Genomic DNA, 19,895 nt, shown 5'->3' on the forward strand with positions numbered 1-19,895 from the left:
ATCCGGTAATAACATATGCAATGGCTGCAATTAATGATGATACTGCTTAAAAATTGAGGTTTTTATTTTTGTTGTTGTGTTTCCTGGAATTGTGATGGGAATAAAAATGAAATGAAGTAAAGTCTGTCGTTTCGGCGATATTTACGATCCAGAAATAATTTGCATCGCTCGTACTGAGCTCGAATAGCCAGACTTCATGAGAGGGAGTCAGAGAGTCAGAACGATTACGATTTTGTTTTTGGCACAACATTTGGCCCTGGCCCATCGACTCACTAACATATTGCCCGATGGTCCGCATCGAGTTTTTGCGGCTCTTCAGCCGCTCGGCTTGCTTGTCGTGGTTGTTTTCTGGCTGGTCTCGTCGGTACCATGTACACACACGTATACATGTACCCAAAATCAAGTATCTGAGTATATTGTCAAGGTCAGTTTGAGCGGACGACTAATAGGGCTTCATGAGCTTTATACTTCAGTCTCTTTTTTTCTTCCCTAAATAAATTAAAGCGGCGCACCGGTCCTGGCGGTCTAATGCGTAAACACCAACTGCTTTCGGTTGACTTTGGCGCAAATGCCAATTAGTTGCCGGACGACGCTGCAATAATAACAGATTGCAGACTTTTGTAGCTGCAATGAGACCATAATGCAGACATGTGTTAGAGGCTCATGTAGAAAATTAGCTAGTGTAGCAACATTTTGGACTTTTTTCACGATTGACATTTACTAGTAACCAAATTTTTCCTTGCAGGAATCCCCAACTTTGACGCTAATATCGTCAAAGGTAAGCAGACCATGCGACCACAACGTTGTCCGATCAAGGTGTGTGTTATGTGTGCTTTAATTTCAGTATACTATACATATAAATATTTAAGTGTATTTTATGTTTAATCTTCTAAAGCTCGATAACTCAACAAAGAAACTTGCTCATTGCATACCTATCTGCAAACGTACTAAAAATAAATGGTTTGAGTAGTGAGTCATCAAACAATTTTAATAACAACTGTACTACAATTTGCAACAAAGTAGGTAATGCGAAATTTTAAGATTCAAATGTGCCAGAATTAAAACTTTGCTAAGTAAACAAATACCTTAATTGTTTGTACAATCATCGAGTTTAAACGCTTTATTTATTTTTTGTTAGCACTTATTATTCAACAACGAAACGAGCATTCATATTCTTGGCAATGATTGAAATAAACAATGCGACTAAATTTTATATAAACATTTGCACTGCATTACCTACTCCGTGCGCTGTATTTTTAAATGTTTGTCTGAGCATAACAATTCGAATTTAACACTTCAAATCACGTGTAAATACACTCCAAGTACATTCGACACTAACTTTAAATACTTGATAATCAAGACTCGTGCGGGTCGGGCATCGTTAGCACGGAATTGAATCATGAAAAGCTAGAGACAAAAAAAATTCTGTACATACGCTGATTTGTAAGAAAAAGTCATAACAAAAGCATATAGTTAATAAAAACGACACCAAATCCGATGGCTAATGAAGCGTTAAAACAATTTAATCAGCTTCGATGCATATTATTTTCACTATGTATAAAAAAAGAACCGCTGGCGTCGAGTCGTGCATTAATATGAGTTATATGTTATAACAATGTATGTATTTGATGACCGCTGCAAAACTCTTTGTGAACGCATTGTACAAAACTGCACTTTGTTATGCCGGGCCAAAAGTTTATGGACGGGACGCACCAGATCACCTTGAATCTTGGATTTTGGGACGACTTTGTAGTCTTGGAAGGATTTTATTGGCGGATAAGTTTGCATGCAATATATGAATATTAATTGTGTTGATTGTATCGGAATATTCACGAATTCAATAAATATTTTTTATTTTTAATGAGATTTAAAATAAGCATATTTAACGAGGTAATTAAATTACCCGACATGATAAATTGAATTTATACAAAAATAAACGCAATAAATAATAACATTAAGAATAATATTAAAGTAAAAACTGTAAAAGACTGAGTATATTAATTGGGTTACAATTAACTATGTAAACACATAGTGGTGTTTTAAGAAAAGCGTTATTATAATTACCCGAAATGCACATGAATTATACGAAAACGAGGTGCAACTTTCTTTCATTTCCTGCGTCATGTTTCCGTTTAGTATTCAATTCTAAATAATTAGTATATAAAGTTCATTTAATGTATACGCTCGATGGCGGATGATGCCGGTACTAACAAGCAAATGAATATTAAAATACAAATAAATAATTTACCTAGAATTAAAACGATTGTAAGTGAGTACTTACATTTGAACCATTTCGGAAATGTTTGTTAATTAACGTAATCATTTGGGTTTAAAATGTAGACGAAAATTTGACTATCAAGTTGGCCAATGTTAAATGCTCGTAAAATATGAAACTGAATAATTTCACGTGTATTAAGAAATCGTTGCGCACCGAGCGCAAGCGAACTAAATCCTAAGTGTATGCGGAAACGATTTTAAATATCTGTTAAACATTTCACCTAATAATTACGCGTTTAGACGTTCGGCATTAAACGTAGCTATCCATTAAACTTGATTTCGCTTAATAGTTGCTACCGCACAGTAAATTCGATGCTCAAATCTAGTTGCTAATTAATATTATTAAACGAGGTCCGAAATTTAATTAAATTAATACACCGAAATAAAAAAAAACTAAATAAGAATGAACAAACATCGTAATAGCAACAATTTTAAGTCGTCTCTCAACCGACTTAGAAAGATGAAGAAAAAACATCTCGGTCGTTTTATGAGTTTGTGTGGGATTGAGAAATGTTAATTAACAAATAATATCCGAGCGCAGCATTTCTTGCTGGCTTTATCAGCGTATTGTACTACTTCGTTTGAGTGATCGAAGTTTATATTCGATAGATAAATGTTGTGATGGTTTTATTTCTGTAAATGTTGCCAATCAATCTCCAAGCCGGACGAAAACTGGTCTTGGATTCTTTAAGAAGTTCTTTGAATAAGAACCAAAGACTTTATTATTAAGATGTACAAAGTGTATACTATTTAAAAAAGAGCGTAATATTGGTTTGAGTTGCGGTTTTAGTAGCAAACTAGGAATTTCTAACTGCAAGCATTATAACAGCTTATTTTAAATATAATTTTTATAATATTGCGCAAATACAAATAAAATTATGATATGAAATTTGTGTGTACGAAAAATTTAGGTCACAAAATGTAAACAGTTAATATACATATCAATAAATTAACATTTTAGCAAAATCAATAAAATTATGAGCAATCAGCATTGAAAACCTTAGTTTTATTAGAAATTTTATGACGTTACATTTTAAAATCATTGTAGATAGGATTAAATTGCCACAAACAAGTTTCAAATGTCTAACAAACTGTAATGACACGAAATTCTTAATTCGTAATTCGTAGTATAAAACACGAAATATGTAATGACGAATTCGCAAACGCGCCAATTTCATTGACATCTAACCACAGCGCGACAGCATAATTGATTTTATATGTTAATTAATCGCGGTAATTAAAAATTTACATTATTTATAACTTGTCGCTGTTTACGGATTTATTTAAAATATATTATATAGCTAATCGCGCAGGACTTGTTTCTATACAAATTTATATAGAAAATAATTACACTCGTGCAAATGTGAAGAGGCCAAGATGGTCAAATTCATAAATTTTAAACCTGGAAATAAATTCCATTACCGTACGTCAGCTTTATCTTTGCGTGCAAAAGTGTTTTGGTCATTTGCAATTATTTACTCTGTTTTCATCTCTGGCTGGAGTTTGGGTCATTGAATGTTTTATTGGAAGCTTTGGGTGAGATATCATCGTATTTTTATGTTTAAACTGAAACTGAGTGTGACTCAAAAAAATTCAAATTTTTTTGTCCATCAGCTTAAAATTGCATTTAAAGCGCTAGAGCAATAGTTTCTGAACATATTTTTACTCCCGAGCAAAATATATGTGTGGAAAATGAAAAATGTAAGAAAAGTATGGCTACTAATGGTCTTAATTAAAAACACAAGTAATAAAATCTTAAGTATGGATATAGCATTTCATCCAAGCATCTCTCGGTGCGTTTGGATATCATTAAATAACTTCCAAGAATTCAAAATTAAAAATCCCAATTAAAGTCCACCGTAAACTCCATCGCACTCGATTTTTGTTTGAATACGTTCTAATTGGAATTATTATAAACTGGAAGTTATCTATGGAATACACAGGCTTTTATTTACTTGAAAACCGGCTTCATTAAACTAATTGCAAGCTCAAAATTAACCGATTTTTATGTTTGCGTCGAATAAAGAGTTTTTCCCACATTAGATATCTATTAGCACACGTTTTACAGCATTTAGGCGTATTTCAATATTATCTACTCGAGTTGCATACGAATGAACTTCTTAACTTAACTTAAGTCGCGCTTTCGTTTGCCCCACCGCATGTCCATAATTAATTCCATACCGATGCGCGCATTCCCTACTGCGTAACTGCGTTCATTAAAATAATAAAGCAATTGACAAACCGAAGAAGGTACTACGAGTAAAGAGTTCTATTCAATTTATGTATCTTTGTGGCTTTGTTGGTTCATTTTTTGTTCATGCGCATGAACTTGGAAGGGATTACTGTTTTTCAATTAAATTATTACTAAATTATATTACCGTGGTGGGCGCATAAATTATTTCAATTGTATATCCCACACATGAAGTTTGTTTGAACGGTGCGTACGTGCAGTGAGTATCCGATTATTTGTTTCTAGTTTGGCACAAATTGTGAGTGTATATTTCTTCGGTTTTAGTTTAGCATGTATTTTCGAAGCGTTGAAAACGTTTTGGGTTAATTATAAAGTACTTTTCCCAAAGCGCCACGCGTCGTTTCTACGCATTCTTGTTTTCGTGTTTGGTAAAGTAAAATATTTAAGAAAAGTTTTGCTTCGCTTACAAATAGTGTGGGAGTATCGCGTATCGACACGTGGAACATGCGATGCGTGGGTGTTGGTGACATAAACTAAAGTCTCTAAGTTATAAAGATCAGCAACACAACATTTTATTAAAAATCTATTTTATTAAAAATCTTCCCTACTCTGTGAATTAGTAGTTAAAATAACAGTAGTTATAATTGAGTTATAATTTTATTATTATAAGAAACTCTGTTTAACGCATACAGATTCTTATCTAGATGAATGTTTGTTGACATCCACATTTAGTTAGAATTTGCGAATGGTGAAACAGCCGGGATTGCAAGTAGGGGTAGATGCTAATAAAGTGGAAATGGAAGCGATGCAAAAGGGACGAAACTTTTATTGCTCTGTTATGCAGAGACAGCGCGACCCGCGCCGACGGAAAAAGGGCTGAGAGATGCACGGACTTTTGGCATTCATTTGCGAAAGCATGAATTGCTTTTACAACTGTGCGTCTGAACACAACGCCGAAAAGTTAAGAAAAAGTGGTGGGCGAGTTTGAAAATAGGCCAACATCTCTTTGAATATTTCCTGTGCTATTAGAACTGATACAGTGTGTTCGCAATCTATATATCACACAAAAGTGTATGAATATTTGCAGCATAATCAAGCGCGAATATACTTTTAGATGTACTGAACAACATTGAGCATGATATATAAGTGAGTATTAATTGGTGCTTCGGAAAGTTTCGCTTTATTTTTTATTTTCCTGTTTACTGCGATTGCAGTCTCAACTTAGAGGATAGTTGGAAAACTTCAATAATAAAATTGCTCTCTATCTGCAGTGGGTTTTCCTCCAGCAACTACTGCTTACCATGCAACAAACAGAACTAGAGTTTCTCCCGTTTGCACATAAACGATTTTAATGGTCGTTTTAACGACTATTTTCCAATTGTTTCTTTCCGTAGTTCTATACTGCGAATTTTTCGATGACTGCTAGAATGAGAAGGTCCAGTACATTTTTATTATTGGCTGTAAACGCAGACGTACTGCTGAATATCGACAAGAATTTCGTCGGTACCAAAAAAATCAATAGCGTATTATGGCGATAAATTTAGTTCAAAGTTCTAACAGTAAAAAGTACGCCCCGGATGCACGATTCTTGATGTTTCCCGCTGTATGAAGTATTAAAATAAAGCGTAAATTTGGATAACTATTAATGTCTAATGTCTATTAACTATTACCGGTTTAGTTCATTGCGTATGAGCATTAACTTTGTAAGCAAATAACCGGCTTTTGGAGGTGTGTGTGGTAACAAGGCGTTTAAGAAGAACAGCCAACTTAGAGCAATTGTAGCCTCCGGATGCGACCATTACACTTGAGCAACTCGGTTCGTTATGCGCTCGAGTACCACAGCTTGCCTGTGCTTGCCGGCTGTAATTAAACATCACCGAGTGTCATTACGTAATCTGATTTAAATTTAAAACCAAAATGGCCACTTGCACGGCTGGCGCATGAAACAAAAGTGTTTGAAACTTTTGCGTACAGTTACAATTATCTTCAAGCACACATGAAATCACGTCTAAAGTGTGCCGGTAATTTTACACCGGCGGTGAAATCACAAATTCTAAATCAAAACTAAATCGTATTTAATATTTATGGCGTTCTTTCATGCTTCGGGCATACTTCATGCAAATGAGAATCAATTTCCTGCTCACAATGTTTTTTTCTTCTTCATGTTTATGAAGCAAATGCGTAAGTACAAATATTTTTGTACAGTTTATCGTATAAACGCTTTAAATGCTAACTGAACCCAACTTCGTGAATAATAGCTGAAGATAAACTGCTTCCAGTAGATAGTAATTGAGAAAAAATATGTTCAACAAAAAACAGATCTCCTGCGGATTTCTTGCTTCGGTGGGCCAAAAAGTTCAGCATATTTATTACTACTACTACTACTACTTGATATTTAATTAGGTACCAATTTCTCATTCAAATTTATCTCTACCCAAAGTAGTACAATGGCAAAATGTATAAAACTGCAGTAATAACTGTTCAAAATTTATTAACTTTGATTGAATTGGGTAGAGTTCAAAGATTTTTTTTCGCAAACAATTTTGTATAATCAAGCAAACATTTTTGATCCAGCCCAAACCAGAAATAGTTCTGTAATTGTATAAATTTGTAAACCGTCTAGACATACTCCTAGCAATATCAGGTACCCCAAAAATAAAGTGGCCAGTGTATAATATTAAACGTATTATGGGCGATTAAACAGTCAATCAAACAAAATCGGAAAACATTCGCAAATTACTGTTTTTACAGCCGTTTGCCAAAAACGCAACGCTGCATCAACACACACAACAGTTGCACAAATTTGCATATTATTCGATTCTGGATTGTAATGGCTCTAATCATTCACTAACACGAACAATAATACTTGGAATCGGAACAACAAAAGCATTTGATATACCTCCGAATCCCCTCCTTCTTCATGAAACAAAATACCTAAAAGTAGCAGGAGAATAAGGAAATAGTCTCTCTCTTGTCGATTGAATAAAGGAGGTAAAATTGACCGTTTGAATTAAAATTGCAAATTCGCAAACGTCCAAATTCCGATTTGAAATTTATTACCGGCACGTTTGTTAGACGGAGAATTGCTATTGTAATCGGTATTTTTATTGGCTCGGAAAAGACTTCTTAGAAGCGCGCTGCTCACTGCTCTTTGAGCGCAACCGACGAATAAATTTATACCTATGCGGTCGTTAAGTATATTAATGCCGGAGAGTGTGATGTTGTTGTAAAACCCTTTGCGCATGATTAAATCGAGATCATGATCGCCGTTTCGTTTTTGCCAACGATTTTATAATAACCTATTGTTTGTTACTCAGGTGCAAAAGTTGTCTGGAATTGTAACACATAAAATATACAAAGTGTTTTCGGACACGTATATACATATAGAAATGAAAAGTTCCAGTTCCCGAATACTGATGGCAGCACTGTTTATCAGTTGACGTCAGTTGTTTACTTTCCGCCCAAGATCAAAATGTACGTTTTAGGTACGATAACTATAAGAGAAACTAGAATATCGTGAGTTAGGAATTTCGAGCAAACAAAAATAATTAAGAAAGTGAATACACCCACAAGGAACATCCGGAAAGAAGTGCGGACTAAGTTGATTAAGTAATTAGTAAGTTTAATTACTCAAGAAACAATCGGACGACACACATTGAATTGGAGTAATTCAATTGTTGCTGTTTTCACGTGAGTTTAATTTATTTATTGGCTGAAAGAATTCCAAAAATATGCCGTCCACCATTTTGAATTTTTTATCCAATTAAAAACTCCAACATTCTAGGAAGTTTAATGATCAATTTTAAAGTTTATGTTCAACTAATATTTAAATATGTTTCGAAAATAATTACAATATTAAATAATCGTATTAAATGTTTGTCCACTTGAACTCTTGTGTGTGCTGTTGGAACGTTGGAGGACAAAAAACATAAAATACAAATGGAATAAATTAAAATGAAACACATTATCTGTGTATCGACTCGCGCTCGCAGTGATATTATTCACTGTTATAACAATTTACACCATCGAAATGAAGCAAAAAAGCCATAAAATTGGAAACCGGATTTTTTGGTGTATTAAGAATGCTTGAATGCTACAGGTATATAGTATACACACACAAAGTGAGTCTCATTACAAACCGACTGATAATATTAGTGAGCATATATCAAGTAGTAATTTATCAACAAATAGGAAAACCTTAGTACCACCGACATGAACTCGCTTCGTCCCCACACCGATCGACAATCAAATTGGTCAACGCCGGCGAAACCAGTTTGTTTATTGTCTAATCAAGTGGCTAATAATTTTATTTCATGTTTAGTTTATTTGTGTTTTCTTCCTTTTCTTGCGCAAGCTGGTAGAGAAAAACCACACATCGATATAAATTTTAATTAGGCAACCAATTCCGCGCCATTCAAGTACACACACACGCTCGGTTATTATTCAAATTTGTGAAATTCACAATTTTGTCGCGGCAGACTCCTGCGAGTGGCTTCATCGCGCATTTCTCGTTAAACGACATGCGGCAGAGCAATAGACACATAAAAATATTGCCGCGACCAATGAGAGAAGCGTTCGATTTTTTGGGTTCATTTAAAAACAACATAAAATTGTGTTTTAGTTTGGGTGTCACTTTATGCTATGCGCAAGCGGAAAGCATGCCATGTATGCTATGTAGTCTTAGTCTAATTTGCATATGTTGCTCATAATCTTGTACATTTGGTTTTGCGGTAATCTTTATATTCGTGAGTGGATTTATATTTTATACGCGGCGGACAACTCTCCACATGTACTGATACAAAGGAAAACATTAGAGGAATCGGCCTGGAACGCGAGTGTAAATTTTTCGAAAGATTTATTATACTCACGCAAATGAAGTTTGAAATAATGTACGCATGTGATTGGGAAAAGGTCTTAAAGCGGCGTGAGTAACACTCGCTTTGTAGTTGAAGAAGTATGTTTGGTATTATCATATTACAACATATATCCGTTCTTAATTTCAACAAATTGTGTTTTTCTAAAAGTATAAATTATTGCTATTTTGCTATTTATTTAAATTTACCTGATTTATTGTCACTTATCATGAATTTAATTTTTTTCTAATAACAAAAAAGTTTTAGTGGCTTCAAGAATCAGATAGAACACGATTGTATTAATATCATAATATTAACTATTTGTTGTTAAGATTTACAAAAAAGAACTAAAAACGGTAGTTTGACAAGTGATAGATTGACAGGGAACACCATCACTGGTGTAAATCTTCTCCATTTCAAAATTACGTTTAAATCAGTAGCGCTCATTTTCGTGATGACCTTTTGACCGCACTGCGCGCCCAAACGCTTCTAATGTGTCGTCTCGTTTTGTGTAATCGTTCGTGCTCATCTTAAATCATAAGCCGTCTTAAAGCTCCCTCGACACGGCCAGCCGTCAGCGAAGTCAACGCGTAAATAAGAAGTAGGCACGTTTCATCGACTTCAGTGTCAATTAATAAATTTTTAAAACTACTGCATAAAAAGTAATTTTAGTTTTTATATAACTTTAAAAATTACATGCCACATATAAGGGCTGAAGTTTTAAATTTTATATTACAAATAATTATAAATAAAAGTTGTCGTAGCCTAAGAGGCGATAATTAAAAAAAAATTGAATGCCTCTTCTTGGTTTGACATTAAATACCATAAAAACGTATTTTCGACGCATGCACAAAGCAACAAAAATGCTCCATCAAATGAGCCCGCACTTTATTATTCGTTGTTTCGCTCGCTCACTCGCCCAAATGTCGAAAACCAGTTCCTAATCAAAATTCAGGTAATAATGGTCAATCTATAGACGCGCGCGCACCGTGCACGTACGTATGAACAAGAAATCTAAGTACTACCAACTACACTAGAAAGATATCTCGCAGCATAAACGAAGTAACACACAATGTTTTAATAGTGAAGTAGTGGCACCAGCGAAGTGCCGGCATACCATTAGGCTGTTAACCAATCGGCCTGTATAAGCTACCTCGAGCGTACTTCTAATTCAGTCATTGCAATCATTTGGCATGAACATTAATTAACATTTAAATATAAAGTTTAAAGTTTACTTTTGTCACAAGTATAATTTTCATATGACTAATTTTTGTCTTGCTGATAGGGTACATAAATTAATACTATAAGTGAATTGCGTCAACGTTAAGTTTTAGTTTTACCTATACTAGTATTGAATTTTGTAAATGTATCCGAGCAACAAAAATATGTAGCTTATATTTATATATTCATCCGCTTATAATCTTGATCCTTTCGAGGCACCAAGTTTTTAAGATTCTTTTCTTTGGTATCATAGCTGCTAACGCCGTATGTATGCTCATTACTTTTCTGTTTAAATGGATCTGTTACCGATGTTCGTGTTTGTTGCCGGGCCACGGACATCATATAAATAAATACACGCGACTAATGAATAACAATAAATAAGGAGCGCAGTGCTGGAGCATACAGACTGGAGAAAAAAGGCAATAGAATCTGAATTTATAAATGTGAGGCAAGAATTTAAAGCTGCATGTAGAATAAAATAAAAGATGCGGTGTGATGCAATGGACTGGCTGCATGGAGACATCGTGGTCATTCCCAATGCTTCAAGTCTTTCAGCGTAATGACCAATTGGTTTGTTGCACTGTGGATCTAAATGCATAATTATTTTAGTTTGTTGCTGGGCGAGTCCTTGTAATTTAATTTAAATATTTCGTGTAGAACATTGATTGAAAAATGCTATTAATACTAAATTGTAAAGCAAATAATTTTCAATTTTGATTAATGGATGTATATTAATGTAATCAACTTTTAAAGGCTTTGAATATTAAAAAATTTAATATTTCATGGATAATTTAAAAATATTTTTAGGTTAGTTCAAGATAATAATTATTAAATATAGGTACGTCTAGGTGTCGAAAGATGGCCCCACTTGTTTCCATTTTGTTGTAGAAGGAAATTGTGATCTAACTACTTAAAATATACTTTTATTTAAAAATAACATTCAAAAGCACATAATACTAATTCTTTCTAAAACTAATCGTTATGCGTTTTGTTGTGTTTTCGTGTTTGCATGTAGAAAATTCGTCGTGTGGGCAGCGGTCTAAAGATGCACACCGCTGGTACGCTGAAAATGATTTTAAATAACAACAAACAAGTCATCCAGGACGATGTTACTCGTACGTTAGCTGAATAAAGTGTTGGTATAAACTACGTATTTGAGCGCGCTTGCCGCAGAAGTAGCCCGTCGCACGTGTTGCGTAAAAAATATTAAGCGTTCATCAAGAGAACTAAGCTGCTCGCGGCAGCATAAGGCACATTTCATTCTTCATTTCCGTGATTGCATACACGCCGAAAATATGTTTTGTGTTACGCTGTGCGCATTGCACGCGTACATATTTAGACATACGCGTTGCAGCGCCTGGAGTAATATTACCACTTAGCAGTCACCGAGGAAAGTAAATGAAACATTTCTCCGATAATTGCTTTGATGATCAACAATAATTACATTCTGGAAGGGAAAGTGCGCGTTACCTAGCGATCTTCTAATCAGTAATCATATTCGATAACATTAAATTACAATTTGAACCTGGAGTTTGAATATGGTTGTCTAGAAGCATGAGGCGTACCACAAATTGAATTAAATGTCGCCACAGTAGCAAAACGTGCTCTTCATGTTTCGAAATGCAATTACCTTTCTATTCACTACTCTTTATTAACATATGGAGAATTTTCGTCTGGCATGATCTAACTAATGACACACACGCATGAGAAAACAATGCGTGATGTAATTGTGAAAAGAAAATAGAAACGTATTTATCAAGTCTAATAAAAGTAAATTAATGTCCTGTGGAAGAGGTTGGCGACTGTCGACTCCGATACTCCTCCGTGTCGTGGGCGAGATGAAAACTCTTTTTAGTTTATAAATATGTGCGCCATGTATTCATTAAAAGCATCAGTGATTGAACTTAAACGAGTTCACGCAGTTCTGTTATTACACTAATTTTCCACGCGTTTTCCGTCCTCTGCTTCCGCGCGTGTTTCCACACATTCTACGTGTATAGAGTACGCGATATGTACGAATTCTTTATGGAACTTCGAGACCGCTGGGCTTATTGGACGGCTTCGGACGTATCCGAAAAGTTATTACACTTGGTGGAGACGGCAAACAACGTGTTTGCGCGACAGAAATAACGCACGTGGACGAGGCACGTGGAGCTTTTTATAGTTGGACCATCGCGCGCAATGCATAAGTAGAGTTTAAAGGAATGTAATAAATTGTGATGCAAAGTGCATCATTGCAACACGAGCGCAAACGCACTACTTGGATTTTATTTTAATTGGAATCGAATTCTTTACTTTAATTTCAACCAATTAAGATAATGTAATCTATAATCTGAAAATACCAATTAATTTCAATGTTTTTTTTTCAAATAATATCTATACGTTTCGAAAATTTGAATTTTGTGGTTTAAACTTTTATTTTCTTTAAAGTTTTAGTTGTAGTTGAACTGAAACAAACAAGCTTCGGTTTTATGAGTGCAATTAACACCTCTGTTCACCATGCTCAATTAATTACAAGTAACAAATTGCCGAATGGAGCACATAAATCTTTTTGTACAATTACAACAATAACTATTTTTATAGCTGTATGAGAATGGCATTAAAATTGTCTGTACTCACTTGTGTAATGTATACCAAGACCGAAACGTGTTGTTAGGCCTAGCGAGTTAATTAACATTAACTTGGAGTAATCAGCACAATTTAAAAAGTAATAACTTCTGTTAGTTTGTGGGGGCGAAAAATACAATTTTTGCTGACTGTTGCTGTAAGGTAGCCTTAAAAACTAACCATTATATCATAGTTCTTTAATTACTTAAAAACTATCAATATTTTACAACCCTGCAATTAAATGTAGTATTTTTCTGTTAAAACTTTCTTTTCCTTGGAAATAAGTCAAAATTATTTGGTCACGGCAAAGCAATACAATAAACTACTTGTATAAGTAAATAAAGCTTTATTCAATTACTGCAATCTTCACGATTGTTTATAACGTCAGTATTTTAATGATTTTAGATATCAAATTTATACTATTGTAACATGAACACTTCATGCCGTTATAAAATAAATATTCGTCGTTTTATTCGATACGCATGCAAACAAAACTCCATTCTCAAACACCGCACCATGACTCAGGTGTTTCAAATTTTAATTGATGTCAATGCTCATTATATCCAATCAATAAACTATTTGGTTTTATGTAAAGAGTGGTAGATGACGATTTCGTCGGTCGTGTGCCTCGTGTTGCGTTCTTGTTGCTTTACGCCTTCGGCGCTGGTTTTGTTTCGCTCTGTCACCAGATGTAATTTAAATTTTTATTCGTTGTATGCTTTGGTATGTGTATAACCATTTTTTTAATATCAAACTTAATATGTCCCTTTTAAATTTAGTACTTTGTGTCATTAGCATTTGATATTTATAAAAAGCGTCTTAGAAAATAATCAATTATTTGCTGTCGTTGATGTGATCATCGTACCTACTCATTTATGCATTTTTTGTGTTTTGGTTATTGATAGCAAAATAAGTTGTATAGTTTTTTTAATAGGATATATTATATTCTGATTATTTAGAAGTATTGTCTGAGCAAGACAACAAGTAGTGCGTTGGGTGTTCAATATCTATGTCAATCTCAATATCTCCAGCTATTTGTCGACACTTATCAATATAAAAATCGAGATGTTGGTATTGATACGTGTATTTCACATCCGTGGTAGTGAATTTCTTTTTACATAGAATAACCACTTGATTGGTATGTAATATAAACTACATATTATTTTAATGTTAAATTTAACTTTTATGTTCAGTAATAGAGATTTGAAATATTAAACGGTTAAAATAAATTAAACTGATTTGAAGATCTAAACTAATTTATCTAGACTACAATGTACGAATGTGTCTACTCTACATATAAATAGGAATCTTAAAGCATTATAGCTTCAAGAGAACATAATATTAACGGCACAATATTTAAATGTTTCATTTTTTCTCATCCACGCAGCTTCAATGTATGTGTGTGTGTGTGTACGTTTGCTTGTGCTTCACGAAGTTGTCGATTATTTTCGTATTTCTATTCATTTCTTATTGATTTCGTACGTAGTATACGAAGAAGCATGGCATGTGCTTCGTTTCAAATATCTTGGTCAATTCGTACCGGTTCTCTTTTCTTCTCGTATGTATTAACAATTATCGAGACGCTGCCCACAAGAGTTATAGAGATGGCCAATGGTCTATTTTTTGTTTATGAGAAGAGCGAAGATACGAATTTACCGTACAGCAAAATCTCGAAGGCATTTAACCAATTTACATCACAAACGAAACTAAATTCGTATTTTGAGCTAATAAGATGAATTTGTTTATGTGTATTAACAATATGTTCGTGGAGTTAGAATATTTCTAGCGTAACGGATCATTTTATTGTTAATTTATGCAAGCAAGAAAAATATCTAATAAAATATTTTTCAAAATAAAATATTTACAGTAGATACCTATATAAAACAACTGAAGGATAATTAGAATTTAAAATTTATGGCGTCTTTATTACGTACGCTGGTTACACTAATTTGTATTTGCGGATAGCAATTAAGCACATTTAACAAAATGATCTTATTATCATCCAACTGGAGCACAAAAAAATATTACCAAAGGCTATATTGGCGAATCTATATCCACGAACATTTATTCTAACTTTGATTATGTACCTACTTGTTTATTGGAACTCGTTTAGGCCAGATAAAAAGCTGTAGATTTTTTTAATAAGCCATTGACAAAAGCAGCACATTATTGACTGAACGCTAAATAGCAACTAGCAAAGCAGTTGCTTCCTAAAATTACATATAATGCAAACTCGCGCACATAAATTATATTTTATACATTATACAAATGTAATAATAACAACGCGTATGATTTATTTCAATGATTTCGGTTGATAAATGCGATAGTATTGTTTTCGACTGATCAAGCTTAAGCCTTGCTAACGTATCTTTACATGCTCAAACATGCTCCGGATATAGAAGTAGTGAATAGTTTTATCTTATAATTTTATCTTTAAATTAAAATTATAATATGATTTATGCATGTTTCAGGTAGGTAGCTGTAAGGATAGAGTAATGTGTATCATTTGGGCTACTGTCAGATAGCTCACAAAAATGTTCGGCTAACTAAGGTTGTGAAACAATCCGATTTACGACAGACAAACAGATGCATTGCTGTTGCAGTTTCAATTCGCAAGCTCACAAAAATAAAATATTTGAAACACATTGCAGGCGTTTCCGGTTAGTTTCGGGCAGAGCTTTTGTACTCTCAAGTTTGTGCAAGTGCCTTCTGCAATGCCCATATGTTGGTCTATAATGACTAGGGTGAGTTAACGAGGCGAAAATGGACGAAATAAACAGATTTTTTTCGATTCATCACTAAAAATAAAATTACGTTAAAAATATAATATTGTATACTCAAAAATTTTTCAATGCATTGACTTTCAGTTTATTGCCAATTACAAGAAAAAAAATAAATTAATAGCATAACATATATCATGTTTTGCGCAATGATCGTTTTGCTATATCAAAGGTAAATAAATAATTACGCCAACCACGAGTGGGTGGCACCAAACAACAACTTCAATGGCATGCAATAAACCATAGTAGGAAAGGTTTAAATCTGCTTTCGTATCATTTCGACAGTTCAATTGCCAATATACCTGCCTATCTATCCATCGGACAATTAACATTATTGGTCGCGCGAGTACTTCGTTGACGAGACATTGACTGCCCGCGCTAGCGTTAGAAAGAAATAAAAAGAATTATTTATAAACTTGTTTGTGATTTCTAAAATTTCTCTCGCGGCGCGTATTGAATGTTCATACGAATTTACGTCGAATCTAATGCACAAACACACACACACACATAGCACACACACAGAGCTCCTTGTAAACATGAGTCGTAAACAATCTCCATACGTATTTCTTATTAATGTCATTTGACTCTCACGAATTGCAATCGACATTCGTTTTTGACGTGAGAAGGTGAGAACGCAGGCACCGTATGGGCGTGTAATTATTACGCGCGTAATAAAGCTCGTAATTTTATTATTTTATAGATATTGGTATGCAGATGAGCTGTAAACTTCGATTCCGTAAGATGATTTACATAAAATAACGTCGAATAGTTTTTGTAGATTCATATAAGTTTTAAAATTAAAATTCCAATTTATTTAGGAATTTACACAAAAATTGTTTAGTGAAACACAGCTAATCGACAGTAATAAAAATACGAGAGGTTTCTATTTGTTTTTAATTAGATTTTTACTATATTTATACAACAACTGAGCTTTACGATGGGAAAAGTCCAGTTTTATGTTCCAACATAGGCAACACAACATACAAAATTTATTTTTGGATTCTTTGCTTGCTTTTCACGCAGTTATTTCTACAAATTCTATTGTCGAAAAAATGTCATTTAGTAAAATAGACATGTTTATACTTTTTTAAACTGGTTATTTCAGTAATTCCATATTTTCAGACTAATTTAAAAATTCACTTTTACTTAAAATTACATTTACTAGCAGTTAAACCAAAAACGATAAATACGAACCGCACTATTTTGGATTTGATATTGAAACAGATAATAAGTTCAACATAGAGATGTCGTGTTCTCTTAAAACAACTTATTTTTAGCAGCACTTTGCTGGGATGAATAGACATCCGCGAGCAGATGAACGCGTGTATAGTTGTTCCGCAGCTAACATCCAAAATCATATCGGTGTGACACACGTCGGACTATAATTGCCAGTCGATACATTTTTCTGTGGGAACAAACATTTACAATAAACAATCTATTTGTACTGTGATATAATAATGAACTTGTGCTCATTGCAATGGAAAATTTGGACGTCTAATATGTGATTTTCTTAATAGATTCGAGCATAAAGTGATTAAATAGTACATTGTTATCGAATAATTAGTAAATAGTAGTTGAAATCATGTCTCATCGACGTGGACCACCAAAAAAGACCGTTAGGACGTATATTCCCTTCGGAAAATCCAACAGAAGGGTAAAAATGAGTGTTTTGCAATATATTTTGTATTTATTTTATTTTTGAGTGCTTAATTAACAATAAATAAGTAGATATTTGTTTGAGCATACAACTACATAATATTATTCCGTGTACACTTGAAATTATTTAAAGATTTCATTCAATGACAAGTTTTATTTAACTTGACTGGGTTGCTAGGTGTTTATGAAGTATGGGTTGCCTACGTTGCGACCACGTATTGTATATTCCACGAAGTATATTCTTTTAAATTGATTATTTCTCTTGATATGAATGCATTGTTTTAAAAGTACACGTAATTATTAGAAGTAAACCCAGCGCAACACGATATGCTGTTAAATAATATGCTAGTTATGTGTTTAATTATTAACAGGAACTTTATGTATGTCAAGTTAATGGTACTGCGGCAAGCGGTGAGAAAATTGCTAAAAGCCAAAGAAACTTTGCAACTCATTGCATGTCCTGCAAACTCGTGCTGCTTTATACATTTAAGTCGTCACGTCGCAGCCATATTTTGTGGCGTTATTTGCCCGCATTCAAAAGTGCGTTATGCGGGTATTACTTTCGCATCAATTTCATATGTTCCACAAATTCTACAAAAACGTTGAAGTTTTTGATATGTTCCATGCAACGTTTTAAGATTTTGAATATCCCGCTCAATCGCACTAACCAATTCGCAGGCATTAAACGAGTGAAAACAGAGTGCAACAGAAAATGATATGCGCGTTGGAAAAACGAAGTTGGGCACCCGGCGTCGAGTTCCATTTAAATCGATACGCACGCCTGCGCTTTTCACCGGAAACCCCACCTACTAGTACACTCAACGCGGCAGAACGGTATTGCCACAAGGCGCATAAAGCGAATATACGGAAAAGAGCGAGGAAAATGACGCCGGCGATTGTACCGCAGTCGTCCGCCTGGCGGCGATTTTCCACATTACACTCGCACGCTCCCACCGAGTTGTGTTCAAGCACAAAAACAACACGCTAGTCGACATTGCCGTCGATGCCAATGAGAAAAGCCATCAGCAACGAGCGTGTAGTTTAAGACTAGTAAATCCAATAATAGTAGCCTGCACAGTTGCATTTTTGGATATTTTTGCGAGAGCCGCCGAAGTTTTTCATAAACAGCGCACCAAGTGCAAGAAAATAAATAGTTTTTTGATCGTGTGGTGTCTACCAGTCGCGTACCAAAACGAGTAATTAACGCATTCGGAGTTTTGTGAGTAGTGTGTTTACAAAAGAAGCGCAGTTTCTGAACTAAATAAAACGTCATGTAGCATTGCATTTTGTCTTATTGACCGATGGATAACAAGTAGTTGCAACCCCACGCACCAAGTAGCATAACGAGCATAATATTCATTCTTCTCGACCATACTTGTCATGCGAATATCCTTCAGAACCGGAAAACACCAATAGAACTTCTAAACATTTACAACACTCGGAACTGAATGTATAGCCAAATCGTATTGAAGAACGTGCCTCAAAACCATAATTAAAGCTGCCTTTGTACACACGTCTCACGTTTTCTAAAACGATCGCATTTTGCATACAATCGAAGCCGAATTTTGCACTATCGTGAATAAGTAAGTGGTGCTAATTATCGAAACATATAAAAGAGGAAACACGAAGCGAAGTCATCTATTTAGATTATGTCGCAATATGATATCCTACAACAATTTCAACAATCAGGGATACAATAAGCTCTTTACTCAGGTGAGCTTTTCGTTATTATTATACTGCATTTAGATATTGATATTTGCTCCAGACAAAAATTGAAAACAATTTCTTATTAACAGTATTAAAGCATTTGAATTTGATAAACTGAATACAAAGTATATAAAACCGTAGCTTTTGCATTCATTTAACACTGTTCACTATTGTGTTGCAGCTTACGATGACTTTTATTTTGTCGATATCAATGCAATGAGCAAGAATGAATTGATTTTACAAAATGATCCATATCTGTGCGGGCGCATTGCATCGAAGCGGGCGCTAGCTTTGGTTTCACGTGTATTAACCGGTCAATCTCTAGTTACGAGCTCTTTGTTTTTCTGTGTCTGAAATGTCACTGGTCGGCTGACTCCTTTGTGTCTTGTCCGATTGTCGCATGCTTGCCAGTGGCATCGCTACTTAATCTATGTCCAAGTACGCTTCTCTGGTAAGAATACAAATATATATATATCCGAATCCCGTTTAAAACTTTTTTTCATACTCGAATCACGCCATTATTAGAAAAGAAAAATCAATCGCCACATCAATCTCATGCCAAACGTTGAGAAAATCATTCGAAATGCCTCATTGTTAATAAAT

The 19,895-nt window shown here is 34.3% G+C and overlaps 1 protein-coding gene across 15 annotated transcripts in view; it reads left to right on the top strand.

Annotated features, from left to right (window-relative positions):
- Positions 1-19,895, top strand: part of Ca-beta (Calcium channel protein beta subunit) — a 49,312-nt gene that overhangs the window by 21,242 nt on the left and 8,175 nt on the right. For 7 of the 15 annotated variants that reach the window (XR_010549040.1, XR_010549041.1, XM_065306751.1 and 4 more), the window contains exon 2: positions 746-778. The exons of 2 other annotated variants lie outside the window; for them this stretch is intronic. Coding sequence is in view for 11 of the 13 variants with exons in the window: in XM_065306751.1 (XP_065162823.1) it covers positions 746-778 (33 nt within the window). In the remaining 2 variants the exon portion in view is untranslated. Of the gene's footprint in view, positions 1-745; positions 817-17,072; positions 17,584-17,941; positions 19,299-19,343; positions 19,744-19,895 lie in introns of those variants that run through there. 6 more of the 15 variants (XM_065306759.1, XM_065306755.1, XM_065306749.1 and 3 more) reach the window with 5 other exon arrangements.

Source organism: Atheta coriaria, unplaced genomic scaffold (assembly GCF_025399875.1).
Source record: "Atheta coriaria isolate IRGN ID8LTWV9N9 unplaced genomic scaffold, Caltech_Dcor_3.1 hic_scaffold_7_pilon, whole genome shotgun sequence".
Lineage (NCBI taxonomy): Eukaryota > Metazoa > Arthropoda > Insecta > Coleoptera > Staphylinidae > Dalotia > Dalotia coriaria.